The 19,391-nt window shown below is 42.4% G+C and overlaps 1 protein-coding gene across 3 annotated transcripts in view; it reads left to right on the forward strand.

Moving 5' to 3' along the window:
* The window catches only part of mtgo (miles to go), a 131,064-nt gene that overhangs the window by 96,161 nt on the left and 15,512 nt on the right, over positions 1-19,391 (forward strand). Inside the window, exon 3 of one of the 3 annotated variants that reach the window (XM_015180817.2) lies at positions 6,022-6,072. The exons of the other annotated variants lie outside the window; for them this stretch is intronic. Coding sequence (XP_015036303.2) covers positions 6,022-6,072 — 51 coding nt within the window. The remainder of the gene's footprint in view (positions 1-6,021; positions 6,073-19,391) is intronic. 3 annotated transcript variants of the gene reach the window in all.

Genomic DNA, 19,391 nt, shown 5'->3' on the forward strand with positions numbered 1-19,391 from the left:
CTGCCGCCCCCCGCTCTGCTGTAACGCAATAAGGAAGGAAGGAGAGAGAAGGAAGGAAGAAAACTAAACGGAATATTGCAAAATGACAAAATAACTTAAAGCGGCCATAAATTCTGCAGCTCAAGGACATGCTTAAGGCAATGGCCAAATCCTGTTCGTGTTCCGGGCTCGAACTCAAAATCAGAGCCAAGACGAAGACCAGGAGAGACTGTCAACACGTTTTGGCCATTTCTGTCTACGTTTCGTTAGCCTCAAACAAGAAACAAACAAACAAAAACAGAGGGGGAATTTTTTACCATTTTTTGTCTGCGTTTAGAAGGGGTACGCGGGGTGGGGGGGGCTGAATTTATGAGTGGGGCTTTATTTTCGGTGCTGCGGATGTTGGTCATATTTTGGCATATATTTCTTGTTAAAGCTTAGGCAGAATCTGTTCCTATAAGCACAGATTTATAGATTTATGTTTCGCCAGGGATTGCGGAGTCTTTGGCCACATATTCAACAAATTACACATGTTTTTTGTATGGGAACCCATTCTGTATCTCCTTCATCTTTCCCTTTATATCTTTCTGCATCTCGCTGCCCCCTCTGCCCTTCTCCCGACCTGTCTGGTCCATCTTACCTTGTCCTTGTTCTGCGGCTTGTTTGTTTGCCTGGCGCGTCCTTCGTGGCGTATGCGTAATATGTTTTTGTTTGCCACAGGCCTCCAGACACACGCCAGACAATACATCGGGCACACGGCTACACGGCTGCATATATATTTCACTGCTGTGCGTGTTGACCTTGTGAATAGCCAGCGGCTATTGAGTGTCTCCTCAGACGCCTCCTGTGTCACGTAAATGCCACCAGTAGCCGTGGCAGCCGGCAATAATATAAAACAACGACAAAAAAAACTCTTTTAATTGCTTTTTAATGAGTTGCTGCCGTCATTGCCGTGCCGTTGAGGGCGTGGATGGGCCGCCAAGAGGCGTGCCCCCTCCGTCGGTGGCTATAAAAGATACAAAATATATATCTATCGAACAATATCGGTTGACAGCATTAAAACAGAGCACAACATAAATTACAAACAAAAACTGGGGGTGTCCTTACACTGACAGAAAAAGATTTGTGGTGAATCTTTAAATATGCGAAAATAGATTCTAGTCTCAATAAATCCGATCCAAATCAGGAGATTTTGCCAGATTGCTTAGAAGATTCCCCAAATTTATGTTTGCTTTTTTTTGGGCTTTTTTTGAGTGTACTTCCCAACGATTCCTGCCCTTCGCATTTTATGTGGCTTTTGTATGCATTTTTATTTATTTCGTCGCATTTTTCTTTTGCCTCTAATGAAAAAAATTGCAGTAGCAGCAGCGACAGCGACAGCAGCTTTCATTTGATTTGTATTGCTTTTGTTGTTATTGTTGTTGGCCAGAGCCACTTATGGACTCCAAAAGCTTCTGGCGAGAGAGAGCGGGTTCAACAACCGACAAATGCAGCCAACAGGACAGAGGGCGACAGGAACAGAAAGCGACAGAGACAGAGACAGAGCGACACTACTAACCGAAGAGAGAACCCGAAAAAAAGAACCAAAACGTACAGGGAGGGAATATCAGAGGCGGAGGTTTTTGAATACCCTTGGATTACGTTTTTCACCAGGGAATGGAATCTATGATCTTTAAATGGATCTGAAGTATAAAGAAACACATAAGAGAACAAATTGTGGAGGATTTTCTTACAAAGAGAGGCTTCCGGATCGTTGGTTTGACAACTATATAATATGGGGATATAGTTTTGGTAATATTCAGATGAGTTAAGACCTTAAATATGTGCATATATATAAAGCTGATGTTTCACATGATTTAATTAATATTTTTTTGGGTCACAAAAGCCTCGAGAGTTGCCTCGAGAGTCCTAGATCTTGACATTTAACCTCTAGAAATGTAATCTCAAATTTTCTTCAATATCTTCAACGAGGAGCCTGGCTATATCGACTCAGAATCAATGTATCCACACTTTAAGCGCTTGAACTGCCATCCCCTTCTGCCTGGCCAGCATCTAACAACCGTAAAGGCCTCTCTTTGAAAGGGTATCAGAATGAAACGAAACGAAAGGCAGGGCTGGGCAGGGCAGGGCAGGGCTGGGCAAGGGGTGTAGAAAAAGCAAATGCAAAAAATTGGCATCAAACAACAGAAACTTTTAGACAAGGGATGTGGTGGTGTCGCTGGGGTGGAGGGGTGGAGGCTGGGGGCCACACATGCAATGCGCATTAAAATTGTAACTGTAACTGTAACTGTAACGTTTTTTGTATGGCCATCTCGCTAGCGCTATCTCGCTCGCACCACCGTCTGGCCCCGTCTGCTGGCCTCGAGGCCCACTTCACTTCACCCTCTCCCCCTCCCCCTCTATCTCTCTCGCTCTCTCTTTGTCTTTATGTCCCACCTCACCGCCCCCAGCCCCTTCTGGCCAAGTTAAGTGCCATTCATGTGATTCTCTGCTGCTTCTTGAATTTTTTTTTTTTTTGTATCTTTTCTCCTTTTTGATCCTAAACTTTTTTTGTTGCTCTTGTTTGTCCTTTTGGATTTTTTGTTTCCAGAATTTTCTGTGCGTTTTTTTCTGCTTTGCTTCATTTATTAAAATATTTTATATGTACAAAAGATGAACAGTGCGTTTCATAGCCATAATGTTGACTTCAGCTAACTTTTAATTAAAAATCAGGGCTAGATAAGGACTCCATTCTTGAAACCATTAAAAACCATAACCTCCTTCTAAAGCCTTAAGTATATTAAACGCACTGTCTGGCCTGTATCTGTTGGGGCATTTGTATCTGTATCTGTATCTGCCGCTGTATATTGATTTCGCCATTGTTTGCTGTATTTCATATAAAAAATTTCCCGGCCTGTTTGGGGGCACGTTATGATTGTTGTAATTGCTCCGGCCCACCCCCCGCCCCCCGCGACGGGGTCTCGACTCCGTTCGATTGGATGCCATTCGATTGCCCGATTTCGACGCTGGCTGCCAGTCCCGGACCCAATTCCAGTCAAATAAATTGCCAACAACATTTCGGTTACCATTTTTTCCATTTTCCCCACTGGTTTTTCCCTCTTTCTCGCTCTTTTGTTTGCTGGTCATTTGTGTGTGACTTTTGTGGTCGAAAGAGGATTTTAGCGGTTAATGTGCTCGGTTCTGTTGGTGGGTCACTGGGTGGGGGGTGGTGGGTGGCTCTGTGGTGCCGTTGGAATTCCGAGGTCAATTGTTCGGCCGGGGAAAGGGTTGGACCAAATGGTGCTCACTGGGAATGCTTGTTAAGTAAACCAATTTGTTTAAAGATAAATATCCAAGTATATTTACTTTTATTATACGTACTTCGCTGTGCAATGCCAAAGGTTGCCACTAAATGATGATGTCCTGGGGTTTTATTGACCATTCAAGGTTGATTATAATTGAAACGTGATTAGAAATTGATTGGACGGATAATTCGGCGAGTTCTATGGGTGGACAAGAGTCCACCGTGTCCATAGATATGTATTTAAGAGAATACCATTGAGAACTTTATTCTATAAAGTCAAGATTAAAATTTTTAATATATTTAATAGTCATAATTTCCTCCAGACTAGGCGGATAATTCTGGGAATTCTTTGGGTGGATATCCATAGAATATTTTTGAGAAATATATCACGATTAAAAAATGTGATCATAATTCTGGGAACTCTGTGGGTTCTATGGGTTGTCCATAGATATGCGAATATTTTTGATAGCACAAGGACTCCGGACTAGGCTATAGTTCTGGGAATTCTATGGGTGAACTCTTGTATATCCATAGATATGTATGTATATGTATTTGAGAGAATATTTTTGAGAACTTGATTTAAAACTTTAATACCTTTAACAGTCATAATTTCCTCCAGACTTGGCGGATAATTCTGGGAATTGTTTGGATGCTATAGGTAGTCCATTCTTATATATCCATAGGTGTGCGAATATCTTTGTTAACTTGATTAAAAAATTTTATACATGTAAAAGTCGTAATTTCCTCCGGACTTGGCGGATAATTCTGGAATTTTCAATGGGTTCTATGGGCAGTCAATTCTTATAACTTGATTAAAAAATTTAATCAATTTAATAGTCATAATTTCCTGTGATCCAAAAAGATAAGATCTCTTCTGGAACCTCAACACAGTCATCATCATTTTCCCTCTGTGCTCCACAGCCACGTGCCACGCATTAAATTAATTTGAGATCATATATTTTTGTAGTTCCCCCCACAAAAAGCCCCCAAGTGCTGGCTACCATAAAAAAAGATAAATAATAAATACAAATAAAACAAAATTTCAGGCGACAAAGGATTTATTGGGCAAATCATAAGACTTATTGTAATATATGGTACTGTGTTGTATGGAGTCATAAACCGCCAAATGACTCTGGCACTTACCACGGGAAAAAAAAACACCAAAACTGTGCCACGCCCAGATGCCTCGTAAAACTCAAAAACAAAAAAAAGAAGCCACAAAATGTGTCGAGGCTCGTCATAATAATACATATAGATACATGTATTTCGTGTACATTCAACGACATCACATCAAATCCATATGTTGTCTGGAAAGAACAGCAAAAAAAAAAAAAAAAAAAAAAATATTTACAAATTTGTTTTCATATTAAATGTTTTGTCGTTGGAGAGTTTTTGCCTGGCGGCTGCCTGTTTTGCTGTTTCTAAATCTGGTTCATAGAATCCCATGGCCCCGATCTCGCTCCGCGAATGGATTCCCGGAATTTTTTTCGGTATTATTTGCCGCACATGCGGAACATGCAACACATCCATAATTGCTGAAATACTAAATTATGCAATTAATTTGGCAGTCCCATGCCCAGGCCACAGGCCGCTGGCTAGGCCAGACTGGTGGTTAAAAAATATATATAATGTAATATAATGGATATATACGGAAACAGAAACGTAGTCTGGCCAAGATTGAGAGCAGGGACGGTCGAAAGTTTTGATATAGGACTCTGAATGGCAGGCCCGCCCCCGCTGCCTGCCACGCCACTGTGTTGATTTGTGGTGTTGTTCAAAAATGTATTCATATAGCCATGAAATATTCAGGAAATTTGCGATATGTGTGAATGCATTATCCCTTTCTGACCGAGCCCCCCCCCCATCCCCCTCAATTGTGGCTTAATTAAATTGTGAAAAATGTATCCCATAGATACTTTGGTACTTGTAAAGCCTTCAAAGAACTTCAGACGTTTCTTTTCTTTAAGAAAAATATATTTTCCATTATAAATTTCTTTCTTGCAAATTTCTCAAATTGTATTCCCCTTAACTGTCTCTAAAATATGAGATATATTCCATGGAAATGTATCTGATAAATATCAAATGGATTTATTTTCTTTTCCAATAACTCTTTGCCCGCACTCTCATTTCTTCACAAGAAATATAATGCACAATTTATGCGTATTCTCGGGAAACAAATAAATACACGAATACAATATTCCATAGCGAAATGAGCAAATATGTAATCAATTTATTCCGCTCGAAGGGTATACTCGACAGCACTCGACAGATGGCAATCAACATGTACGCTCTCTGTTTTTTCGCTTTTCAATTATATTTGTTGGGGCTGTTTGCAAATCCATCCATCCAAAAAAAGACGAGAGTCTGGTCGGTTACTGGTCGGGTATATTGTATATCCATTTAGCCGTGTTTCCCCAAATGAGGTTTATGAATTAATAATACGCCGGCAATCATCGAAGTGCAGTCAATGATGCATTAAAAGCATTCAGTTGTGTTCTAACCAAGCAGATGATGCTCTAACTGGTATTTGAGCCAGGAAAATTATGGTTTTAGTATGGAAATATATAATTTAAGCCGTGAAAATGAAGCGTCAAGTAATCTTTGAGCAACGAAAATGAAGCCTCAAGTGTTTTTTGAGCCATGAAAATAATGATTAAATTTATGGCCATATAAAATACGTTTCTAGGCCTTAAAATCTATGGAAAATCTGTGCAAATTCTTGGCTAATTCTTGTTCTTTGCCCTCTCTTCTCCTTGCAGGTAAGCAACAATCAACGATGATTACGTATACGAACCGTTTCGGCGTGAAGTGTAAGTGCAAGTGACAACAAGTTCCATTTCAATTTCAATTAAGGCCCCCCCCCCCCCCCCTCCAAAGAACACCCCCAACATAGTGGGGACTTCTGTGTGTGTGTGTGTGTAAGCAACTGACCGTGCAACAAGGTCAGACATAAAAGTTACGTTTTGTCCTCCTACTTCTGCAGTTATGCAATCTTTGGAGGATTTTCGCCCTCATGCCAAAGGCAGGAAGTCCATCTTTGCATCGTTTTTCGTTTGGGTCTTGGCAAGGCACACCATATCCTGCAGTGGCCACACCTCCTCCGCCAGCCCGCAGACCAGACCCCGGTCTGCTCTTTTTATGGCCACGTGCGAAAATGCGGCAAAAGTTTTACGAGGTCAGGGTGAAGCTGTGCTCGAAGGAGCTCCTTACGTCCACTTTGCCCCAATGAAGATGCTGCTGCTGCTGCTGCTGCTGATGATGTCACTTGAGTGAAATAATTTGATATAACAAAATGAGGCGGCGGAGTGGGAGTGGGAGTGGGAGGGGGAGGATTGGGCATTGCTGGATTGAAATTTGCATGGAAATTCCACAAAACTGCAAACTGACAAAACTCTCAAGTGTTTGGCACTTGTTGACTGCCAAGAGAGATCCCAGAGAGCCAAAATCCAAGACAACGTCAACAACTTTGGCATGTCCACGCCCTAACCATTTTGCTTAGACGCCCCAAAGTCACATGCAAAGTGTGTCTTACACTGCCGACTGTCTTTGGGGGATAGACAGACACTGTCTGGCTGTCTGGCTGTCTCAGTGGAGCTCTGGAGCTCTGGGTCTGGCCACGCTCAATTCAATTCAATTCAATTAAAAGCCAGCACACGCCGCACCCACAAACTAAGAGACAACGACTCAAAGACTCGTTCGATGGATTGCTTTTGGGGCAGTCGATCGAAGCGACAACTTTGATGCTCTACTTTGGGGTGGAAAGGGGATACTCCTTGCCCCTGGAACCATTACAAGTGATGCCAAAAGGAAGTCTCAAGGGTTTATTGAAAGCACAGACATTGCAGTTGTAGAAGTCTTAAGAAGTTTTTGATTTTTGATAGATATTGAGGCCCCGAAACATAGTCTTTGTTCAACTACTTTTCTCTAGGTTTCCCTAGAGAAACTCCCCTCTCCAAAAGGGGAGCAGCAGCAGCCTCTCTACTCTGCAGACTCATATCAGCGATATCTTCTCCCCCCGCTCCCCTCCCCACCCTCTGCCTTTTTTCGATTTGTCCGAGCAAATTTCAATTGATAAATGTTTGCTTTTTTGATCAAACTTTGTGCGAAAATTTGTGGGGCCGAGAGTGGCTCCAACTCCAACTCCAACCTCTTTGACATTTCATGGGGTGTGTGTGTGTTTGATTCTCGCTCTTTCGAGGGGCCGTGCAATGGAATGGAGTGTACAGGGAGTGGCCGTGCAGCACTTGCCACAAATTATCCACTGGTCGGCCCAGGTTGCCATTCACTTTTCCGCAGTAAATGGAGGTGGTTGCCCCTGGCAAACAGAGGGGCGCAAAAACGGTCGAGAGCTGAAACTGGGAGCTGGGAGCCGGATAGCACTGGGAATGGCGGTCACTTGAGGTTTCACCACCCCCCCACTCTGCCCGCCTTTGGACCGCAAGCTGTTCACTTTTCTCTTTGATGACTCACAAAATGCCGCTGCACTGTTCTCGCTGGGGGAGGGGAGAGAGAGGAGTAGACCGCACTCTTTTCTCAGACCCGTCCAGGCCCCCTCTTAGCTCTCCCTCGCCCACTTTCCCTTTCGGTTTGTGTTCTATTTGCACAACTAAGCAGCAATTAACGCTAATTATGGAAATTTCTTTCATTTCAACTTGACTTGCATTTGCGGTTGCACAAAGGGTGCGAATCAGGGAAGCAGAGGGGCGATCCAACGAGGAAGAGGGTGCCTCTTTGCCAGGTATAAGTATTTTCAAGGCAAGGCTTGGAATATCATGTATTTTAAGGTGGCCCCAGAACTAAAAAGTACTCCATCGCCAGGGCCCTCGCAAGAGGTTGAAAAGGTTCTGAAAAGCCCTGAAATATTAGGTATTTAAAATCCAATAAATTATAGGAGTAGCTTCAATGTAGTGCAGGGCGAATGATGTGTTTAGAGTGCCTCTATGTATTTCCACACCCTCAGATGAAGCCATATCCTGTACACCTTAAAGAATGATACAAATAAACTTCCTTAAAGAGGAGTACACTCGTAAGATTTACCATTTGAAAGGCCCTTTCTCAAGGCCATGAGTTTTTGGATCTCCTTCCTCTTTCGGCATTACAACTGGAGATAATGGGTAGCACGAATATTCCAGCTTTCCATGAGTTGAATCTCACGTTAATCGGTTTGCCGAAGGAGACTGGCATTGAAGCTATAAGAAGGATCTATAACTGGAGGCTTTCTTCAATGCAAACCCTGCACAAAACAAGTCCAGCTTCCTATAGAGGCTCGTTCCAAAGGTCTCTAATAGTTCTGCACAACTACATATAGCCTTAATTAAACATTGATTGCCTCTTCGTTATGTTTTCCAATTGTCTGGGCAAATGTGTGGAACCTCTCAGGCCTGCAGGCATTCATTCAATATATCTTTGCTAAACACCAATAAATAATTAATAATTCAGCACGTTCAATAAGCACTCTCGCAAAGCTTGATTATAATTAATTTTGCGAGAATTTTGCGGACAAAGCCGATAAGTTGTCTTCCCTGGCATTTGCTTGGGCAACTAATTTTCTTATCAATACAACCGAAAGGCCAGGCCAAGCAAGCAGGTGGAAAGATACTCAGATACGTGCAGAGCAAACGGAATCTAAGACCGAAATGCAAATTATAAGAGAACAACTATTGTTTTTGTCACGACTCTGGTGTTTGTTTGCTTATTTGTTTGCTAGATTGTTGCTGTTTGCATATCTGTATCTGCTAGTGCTCTGGGATATCTTTGAGATACAAATTAAGACTGAGATGCCAGAGATGCGCCATATATAAATGCCATTGCCTGCCCCTGGGCTCCAGCATGACTCACATCCTCAATTTACGTTCGTTTCGATCGCCTAAGGTTACTTCTGTTTCATTCATAAAAAATGTATCTCAGGGTGGGGGGGAACAGCTACCTTATCGGCAAACATATGACGACAATGCATGTGCTCCAGATAAAGGCTGTTTCTCTAATGAATTTCTGCGGAGTGCCAGCCGAAACTGCGTCAGTAGGTGGCAAAACAACTTTGAGATCTACAAAAAATCCCCCATAAATCAAACACCAGAATGATGATTCATACAAATAGAAGCCCAAAAAGCCCAAAGAATCTCCACCTAAATCTGGTATATCCGGGTGGAAATCTGAGGCTGGTATGTCCGGTTTATGCACACAAAGGGTTTGATAGTTTAGCCAGTCTCCGGACTCTGAAGTTCTAAAGAATTTGAGCTGCTTGTGGGATCCACAGTCAGCGGGGGAATGACTTTCTTCAAGGCCAAAGACCCGCCTCATCGACATCCTTAAGGTCTCTCTAAATGGCACATTAAATCCTAAAAAATATACTGTGGCCGAATACTTTTAATTGTGCCTCCGAAAGCATTATTTGCCACTTTTTTTATGCGTCTATAAAATATTGTTTTGTATCTTTAAACTTTCCAGTAATATCTAAAATCTTTTCACGCCTTCTAAAACCATTATATATCTCCCTAATCATGATCTTTTATGTGAATTTATGTGTTTATTTCCTTCACCTTTTGTTTATCGAAGAACGAATGAAGGCTCTTCTTCATCGCGGGATTGGATGATTCACTCGTGGATCAACTTTTACTTTTCGGCTTTCTTAAGGTTGTTGGCCGACTTTTAAGTTTCTTAATTAAATTCAAGTTCAAAGACCTGCCAGAGTCGGTGCGGTGCGGTTCGCCCTCCCTCATGGGCCTACACGTACATATGTACATATATCGGTGTCAAGATGTCTGAGACAGACTTCCTTCACTCTTCCATAATTAACAGCCTTTGGGCCCTGCTAATGAAATGATTAAAAAATAGTTACACTGCCACTGGCAGGCAAAAAAAAAACCAACAAAAACCATAAAAGTGTCATTGCTGTTGACAAAAAAAAAAACAACAAAAAAATATTGCAAACAAAAACCAAAAAAAATAAAAGGGGTAAAAATTGTTGTAGCCGAAGCGAAAAGAATGTCATGTGCGTGCCTGCATGCGAAAAGTGGGGCTGAGTGGGGCGGGGCGTGGCAGTCACGGCATGCGAAATGTATCTATTAGATGCGAGTGTGCGAGTGTGCGAGTGCATGCGAAATGCGGTTAACAGCATTGGCAGCAGACGCAGTTTTTTGCCATTTACCGTTAGCCAGAGCCAAGCCAGAGAGCTAAGAGCTAAGAGCCAGGCCAACATTGAAGCTGAAGCTGAAGCTGAAGTTGAAGTTGCAGTCGAAGCCGAAGCTGAAGCCAGTCGCTGAAGTATTTGGGTCACTCGTTGCCGCTTGGCTGCCACTTGAAGTCGTCTAATGCCTCCTCCAATGGCCATGGCGGGTTGGCTTGGCTCTGTGTACCCTGTACTTGAGCAACTAAAGGGTATAATGTGTTGGCTTTGAGACGATAGGGTCTAAGAAGCCATGGGATAGCCACGAAAAGGGGTGGAAGAGAGCAGATATGAAGGAGTATTGTATATTGTCTGGGTCTGCAGATAAAGCACTCTTTTCTTCTTGTTTTAAGGAACTATTTTGTAGCTCTAGAACTCCAGATAGTCCCCCACCTACTACCTGCCAGATCAAGGTATCTTCTAGGTCGTATTCACTCCATTACCACTACCTTTTGGCTGATGCAAAAGAAGACAAAAATTTCGCATTCATTTTTGCTTCAGTGTATATTTTGTAGTTTTTTGTAGTTTTTGTAGTTTTTTTTGGGTTACTGCGATAAGCAAATGCTCTATGTGTGGGTTAATTTGAAAGTTTCAACTGTCACAAATGTTATAATTGACGGCAGCCACTTACGGGTACGGGGCAGTGCTGCATCTGTATCTGTATCTGAATCTGTGTATCTTTTCGCTGTCGCTCGAGTACGAGTGCGAATATCTCTGGGATGCAGCTCAAATGTTGCTCTGCTCAGCTCTGGTCGTGTTGAATGCGCTTTGTTAAGTGCCGTTAAGTGAGGCATTGAGTGACAATGCCTCGAGATTACGCCCACACGGGAGAGGCTCTGGGGCTATCCGTAAATGCAAAACAAAAGCCCAACTGCCGGCGAATGACTAATGCTCGCCCGCTCTACTTTTTGCCTACAACAAAATATTCAACTATCTAAAAGTGTAACTGCGTATTAAATAGTTGTACGCCTCGGAACCGAGGGGATTCTTTTGTGGAAAGTTCTGGGCCTACATTTGAGGAAGATTTTCCATGGGAAAATCTTCGCAGGAATCTAAACTCAGTTTATTTCATGGCAACTGCTGCAGATTTATGGTATCTTTGTCGTGTTTTTGCAGCAAACTCCACTTGAATAAGCCGCAAGGTCATTTGCCAAATTATCCATCAGATACATCGCAGCACAGTGTGATATGGGCAAATGTTGAACGCTTTTTATGGCCCCTAAAGCTGTGTGTGGGATTTCTGTGGAATATATCTATCCATCTATCTATTATTTTTGGTAATGGGTTCGTGGGAAAGCTCAAACGGAGATCATTTGTTGTATTGTTAAAGAGGGACAACGTGACTTTGAATATTTTAGAGGCAGGCACCACCAGTCGCCAGGCTGTACGGCCATATCCATAAACATTGAGACTGCAATTTATAGATACTCGTAGAATGGTATCTGAGAATCGCCAAAACGAATTCCACTTTGTCTAATTATGCAGAAATACAATCAATGTGTGTGTGTGTGTGTGTGTATGTGGGGACGCCTGATTTAATTTCATTAACATTTTTGTTTATAAAAAAAAAAAACTTTAGTTTTTGGAGAAAATCTGCTTTTTCTCCTGTTTCCATCTTTGCTGCTGCCGCCTGGAATTTTCTCGTTTTCCGTTTTGCTAATTTCTGCGCATTTGGCTTTGGCTTTTGCTTTGGCATTTTCACTTTGCCATTCATGACTTGGCTCTGGCTTTGGACTCTCGGGCTTTGGCTGTGGACTGCGTGTTTATTGCATCCGTTTTGTGGCATACTTTTCGTGCGGCTGCCAATGCTGCTGCTGCCGCTGCCGCTGCTGCTGTTGCAGCTACTAAGCACGAAGCGGATATTGTCACTTTTGCAATTACAACGCGCATAACTTTGTGCAACAACAACACGCCATGGAAAATTGCCTTGGCACCAGATCGGAGCAGGGGCAGGGCAGGGGCAGGGGCAGGGCGGTGCAAACAATGAATGGAAAATGGAGAAAGACAGAGGGAGAGAGAGAGGAGCCGAGATAAGCAAAAACAATTTCTTGCACAGATAAGGCGGCTATATATAGAAATTAATTGAAAATTATTCAGCAAAGCAGGGCCCTAAAAGCATATGGAATGTCTTACGGCCTGATAGAATCGGATCAGGCCAGGGACAAAGTAAATTGAAAATTTAATTAAACAAGTTGCGGACTCGAGGTCCAGGGAACTGAGAAAAGCTTGCCAGCAAGGAGATTAAGGGAAGAAATGGACAAAGATACTTCCATCTAGAACTCTTGGGTGCTGGACAGAAGATAGCCCAAAGGCTATCTGGAAATAAATTCAAGAGTTATTTCAAAAATAAATATGGGGATTTATTTCTCATGAAATAAAAGAAAGTACAGCAAAAGATACAAATTCTAGAAAAATCCATAGAGCAAAAAAAGGGCAGAAAAAATCAGGAAAATGGGCTTGGAAGATCTTTTCAGTCTCCGCTGCAGGTTGGGGCTTCTATGCTCAGTTCTATATGACCTTTTTAGGGCCAGACGATAACAGATCTATAAACAATGGGCTTCGGATAGCAAATTTGTTTAGATCTAAAAGCAGGCGCGTGATGAAAAGCTGTGGGCGCCAAGGCGCGTGTCTAAAATTTAAAACTTGATCTGCCAAACCACATGCCAAATCTGTTGAATCTTTAGCTTAAAAAGGTGTCCGATACCGATATTCAAATGAAAAGAGAAACCGAAAAACCTGGCCAGAGGCTGGCCAAAAGTTGAACTTCAAATCTTGCCGTCACGGGAATGTGGAAATTGCCTTATACTCGCAGCATTAATCAGAAACTCATTAGATTTGAATCAAAGGTTCGTTAATTAAACGCTGCCAATTGTGTGTCAAGAGTTCACTCTTGGCCGCCCCACCCCCCCTCAGAGCCCTGTGGGCTGAAAGAAGCCGAAAAACTTTCACATTTCGACCACAATGGAACTACAAATATTTCTCCAGAGCGATCAACTTTGGCATATTTCTGGCAAAGACGAACGCGGCGCGTGCACAAGACCCTACAGAGAGAGAGAGAGAGAGAGAAAAAAAAGAGACAGAAATCATAATACTCGTAAAACAAAATCTCCGACAAAAATCAGGGTTCAACGAACGCAAATGAAGAAAACGAAAAAACTAAACAAAACCGAAAAAGTCTCGAAAAAAGAGACGAACAAAAAGACAACAAAAATTGCTATAAAAAGCAAGCAAATAATTAACACAATGAAGTGCAGAAGTAAGCAGCAAAGAAATCGAAATAAAAAATTGTTTAACAATTTTCTGCTTGGCAGCCAGAAAAAAAAAGAAGACAAAAAAAAAACTTCGAGATGTTTGCCAAAGACTTGCGAAATCCCAGAGAAAACGCAGGAAATACGCTGAAAGAAAAAGACAGAACAGACGTTCCCATAAATAAAACGTGCAAACAAAATGCCTCCAAAGAATTCCAGCGAAAAATGAATAGCTTTTTTATACATACATATTTCTTCATTAAAACATTAAAACAGATAAACGAATAAACGAATAAAAGCGGAACTGCGCCCAAAAACGCATTCAATCAGCAACCAAAAGCAAAAACAAAAGCAAAAACAAAAACAAACACAAACCAAATAATAATTAAGTAACTGTGCTCAAAACTTCTGACGAATGTCGCATACACAAACAACAACAAAACAAACAAAAATAATTAACAAAAAAATCCTGCCATAAATTGTTGGCGCATTGGAAAAAAAAAATGATTTTTAATTTGTTCGACAAGTAAAAAAAATTTAATTAATACTGGTTTTATAACGCGGCAGCTAATGGCTTTTTTACACATGTATGCGAGCGGTTTTTATTTGGCCACTTTTATGGGGTTGCAGCAGGGGGTGCAGTGTCCCCAAAGAATGTTCAACCTTTGGGGAGTTTCAATCGAAATTGAAAGCTACTCGAGTAAAAGGCAATGGGAATTATTATACCAATGAAAACTTATAGAAATTGTTCATGGAATTATAATAAACTCTGGGACAGTTCTTGGTATTAGTTTCCTTTTTTTATTCTTCGTCTATTCCTTGGATATCATCAGACTTCCCGCAGTGGAACTTATCGCATAGAACTTATCGCACTAGAGTATAGGGATCGGTCAGGTTTAATATTGGGCTATCGGTAAGGGTATTATTATTATAGAGAGCCGAAATCATTCAAAGCTACCAGCACTGGCCTCTAAAACTTCTACAGGTTCTGTTTCCATCAGACTGTCGAGCCTGTCAATCTGCTAGAACTACAACGTGACCCTTGGGATAATATCCTAGGGATTCTAGAAGCTGTGGAAGGGCCCCTACGATCTTCCTCTTCGGAGGCATGCACTGGGGGTACACAAAACCCTCCTCAGCTCTCTCTTAAATACCTCTAAAACCACAAGAATCTCCTTTTTGCTACCCACGTGCCAATGATTAATTTTTTTTATTAAGATTTCTGTGCGATCTCGTGTCCAATCAATGGTCATTAAAAGGCGTGATGACAGCAACAACAACAGCCGCAGCAGCAGCAGACCGTCAAGACGGAAAACAAAAATTAATATTGCCATAAAATGCGCATAAAATATGTTAAATAAAAGAAATTGGTGTCCACAAACACACGAGTCGAGTGTGGACAAAGACAAAGAGGCAGCGGTGATGGACAGAGGACAGTAGGTTGGTCTCCCTGGGGGGGTGGGGGGTAGTGTGTTTTTGGGCCAAAGCACAGGCTGTCAAAGTGACGCCATTTACGGTTTGACAAGCACAACAATAACAGAAGGCGTCGTTAGTCTGTCTAGGGGCTTGATGGGTGGGGGCGGGGCGGGGAGGGGGATGAACAGGGAGTATGTGAAGTGACATATGTGGATGGCAGTTAAAATTGCTCGCAAGCTGTCAATAAATCGACTGTTGGAGCGAAAAAAATAGTGAAATATATACCAAATTTTTAGGAAAATGTAAACAGTTTTTCACCGAAAATATCTCAGACTTTCCCTCTTAAAGAAATGGCAAAATTAAGTACGTTTTAATTTGAATTTCACGCCTGACTGTGGCTCCTTTTCCACTGGTGTCTGCTCCTGGGACACTCAGCCTCGCCTCGCCTCCGAAAAAAGGATGATTAATTAAGGGTATTTTGATTAATGTTTCCCCAGCCCAGGGCCCCAACAAATCAACGAAGCGAACGAATGAACGAGCGAACCTTTTGGGACCGGGCAGAAGACAAAAACAATGACCACAAGACGTTGACCCAAACACACACAAATAAATATATGTATACCAGACACCTACAAACCACCGACTGACTGACTGACTGACTGACTGACTGACTGACTGACCCAAATCCCCAGCCAACACCTGGGCCAAATATCGGCGAAGGGATTGAAACAACAGCTGTGCAAATATTTGATCTGGCTGCCGGCCTGGTTCAGTGCTGCTCAAACCGTGACAGGTGCAAATTGTTGAACTTCCCTTGCAGGACGCGTGGCGTGTCTGTCGCCCCTTAGCACCTGTACTAGGTCACACAGACCCTTCAGGTCTTCAGTTCCCCAGGTCCTCAGGTCCTGCTTTTGTTGTGCCCCACTATATGCGCGTTTGTATCTGTGTATATTGTGTTGTTGGCCCCATTTTTTGTTTTTTTTTTCTTGTCTAAGTTTTATTGGTCTGCGTCTGAGTTAAGTCTGAATTTTGCCGTATCTGCTGTTGTTTTTGGGGAGTTTTTCCATGTTTTGTCCTTGAAGTATCCTCAGCGACAGGGACGACGGCGTCCAACGGTGGCTGCGGCCTTATAAATCTTCTTTTGGACAAAATGGCGCAGAGCACGTGGAGTGGTATATGGGTGTGTATCTATGTGTGTGTGTGTGTGCCTTTGTTTAGATATGTATCTGTGCGTCTGCTCGTATCTCTGCTTATGTGTGTGCGTCTTCGGTCTTTGTCTGTGGCAAAAGGGAAATAAATTATTTTCCGGTTGGACTATCAGCGCAACGTAACTTTATTTTGTCTTTTCACTTTTGTTTTGCTTTAGCCGTGTTTGCCAACTAATTGTCTTGTCCCCGACACCACCCCCGGCCCCCGGCCCCCCGCCACCCTCCAGCTGCTGTGTACCTCATTATACCCTTAAAGAGAGGGGTACTAGGACTTGGTTCAGACTTTGGTATAGAAGTGCAGAAGATATAGAAGATGTAATCGGAGTGCCTTGAGCAAAAGATGTATCATATAGGACTCTATCCCTCTGCCAGGGTATCAACGCCTGCGGCCCCTCCCTCCCCTTTCTCATATTGCTTTAAATTTGCTCAACAATTTATGAGCATTGCGGCTAAGACACAGGCAAGAGAACAGCCAAAGAACAAAAGCAACAAAAAATAACAGAATAAAATAAATGAAACAAAAAAAAAATGCTGAAAAAAAAACGAGAGAAAAAAGCGAGATGAAAAAAACAGAATCTGCCATCGTTTGTCGCGGCATAAATAAAATTAATTATTCAGGCAAAAAGGCAACGGCTTTGGCTTTGGCTATGGCTATGGCCGTGGCCAAGGCGAGATGGCCAAATGGCCAACTGGCAAAGTCCACAAAAGCCAAGCCAACGCGAAAACCAAAGCCATAAAAGTCAAGCGGCAACAACAGCAAAAACGAATTGAAATTTAAGTACCCGCCACGCCCGAAGGCAAAAGTCGCAGCTTTAAAAATATATTACCCGATTTCTGGGCTAAGCAATTATTGCTCCAAAATGAAAATATACATTTGAAAAGAGTTTAGGCTTAAAGTTTTCATTGTTCCTTGAGTAAAGACCTGCCAATGATCATGATCCGAAGCAATGGAGTGGAATCGTTCGGGCTTTAGTTTTCCGAGAATCATCGAGAAAAGGGATAAGATTTCCCAGAAAAGTAACCTTAGATCCTTGGTAGAAAGAACTGGAGAGAGAACAAATTCCAATCAGGGCTTAAGCTTTCGTCTGTGCATTAATCATTCACTTGGGGCTGTCTTCCCTTCCCTTTGCTTTGCTTTCTTTTTTGGTGGGGATAGCACCTCCCACAGCAATTACTTGGCATAAATCCCTTTTTTCCACCTTCCCTGCTAATGTCTTAACAAAACAGGAGAGTAAATCGGAGGAAAGCAAAGGAAAGCGAAGCCAAACAACAGTTAACCTTTACCCCCCTGCCCCTCTTGCCGTGCAGTCCGCTCGAGGAAGGAAAAATTAATTAAGCACGCTTTAAATTTGATTTCATTTGTTTTTGCCCAGTTTCGGCGGGTGGGGGGTGGGGGGGAGGGAGGTCTGTGTGGGGTCTGCCTGCATCTGTTGTCCTGCCCTCGCCCCCTCTTGGAGGGCAGTAGCTGCTCATTGCCTTGGTCATTCGTCTTCCATTTCGTGTTTTAATGAGCTTCATGCGCCACACGCTGATTTCGCTTTCTCGTGCTCTTCCGTTCCACACTTTGTTTCGCTTTTGGCTTGTTATTATTATTGTTGCTTCCTTTCGCCCTCTCCCCCTCACACTTACTCTCTCTCTCCCTCTTTCTCCTTCCCCCTAGTCTTTTTTGTTTAATTGCTATACACTTGCAAAGGGTGGCATAATTTTTGCAAAACAGCCTTGAAACTTTTGAGTTCCTATAATCTTTGGCCGAGTGGATAGCGTCTTTATTTCTACCTACCTATAGAAAATATAACCTAAATTAAACAAATATATAATCTAAGGGTTTTACAGAACCTTTTCTTCAGCTCTAGACCACTCTTCATGGAACTCTTTAGGAACAAAGCCTTGGAAATATTTTATTATATTTTATCAAACCCGGTAACCATTGTTATCCATATATTGGCTTTACTAGAAAGCATCGGTCTTCTAATAATTAAAACCGAACACTTTTTAACAAAATGCAATCTAAATCGATCTAATTTTGGTGTCATATAAGCTCTAAGGCTCTTAAGAAGTTGTCTAGATTGTAGGAAATATGATCATACTCCACATAATCGCTTCCATCGTTTGATCTCATTGAATCGATGGATCTTTTGGCATAAATCTGCTTTAAGTGCCTAAAAGGGTATCTAAATCGTCGCACTCCTAGGCTTCTAGGGGTTTTATTCCTCTCTCTGGGTCTCCCACTGGCAAATTGCAAATTGCGGGTTAGCATTTCTTAATGTCAATGCCATTTTGCAGAGCAATGCTTCGCCAGAGCAAGAATAATGAGCAGCAGAAAGAGAAGTAACAGTCCGAAAGGGAGAGAGGGGCAGGGGGAGTGGCGGAGGGGGAGCAGAACCAAATTGGCGAACTCTCAGTTGAACCGAACCCCGGAGGGGCAGCACCCTCTCCCCCCCCCCCCCCCCCCCAGCCAGACGAAACCAGAACAACGAAATTTTCTTCTTTTCTTCTTTTATTTTTTTTTGGTTTTTTTGTTTTTTTTTTGTTTTTGTTTTTGCTTAAGTGTGCAAGTTAATTGAATTGGGGCTTGTGCGTGGGGTGGACAGTGGGGACTACACTTGCTGCTAATTGTTAATGGCTGATGGGAGGAGCAGGGGGGTGGAGCCCTGCATGCATTTATGGTAATGTCGAACACAGCGGGTGGGGTGGGGGGGTGCCTGTTATGAGGCGAATTGAAGTGCGGATCAGGGCCGAAAGTGCAACAAATTGAAAGTGTTAACGATTGTGGCTAGAAATGGTAATGGGGCAGGGGAGCGGGCGGGGCGATAGCGACGCCAGTTAGTGGAATAATTAAGCGTGTTGATTAAATAGGGCTATAAAAATGGAGAGGAGAAAGGAAAGAGTGGAGGAGTCAAGGAAAGTTTCGCCATGATGATTGTATGGAAATAGTTGGATAGTTCAGAAATTTCAATGGGTTTTTGAAGTGTTAAATGATTATTTTTTGCTTATAAGCAGCCTCCGTTTGAGTGTTTAATTCTTAAGAATTTTAGTGATTTTAATAAAGTATTAAAGTACTTTTCCTGCCATAACATATCAAATGCCTCTCC

Source organism: Drosophila pseudoobscura, chromosome 4 (assembly GCF_009870125.1).
Source record: "Drosophila pseudoobscura strain MV-25-SWS-2005 chromosome 4, UCI_Dpse_MV25, whole genome shotgun sequence".
NCBI classification, from domain to species: Eukaryota; Metazoa; Arthropoda; class Insecta; order Diptera; family Drosophilidae; genus Drosophila; species Drosophila pseudoobscura.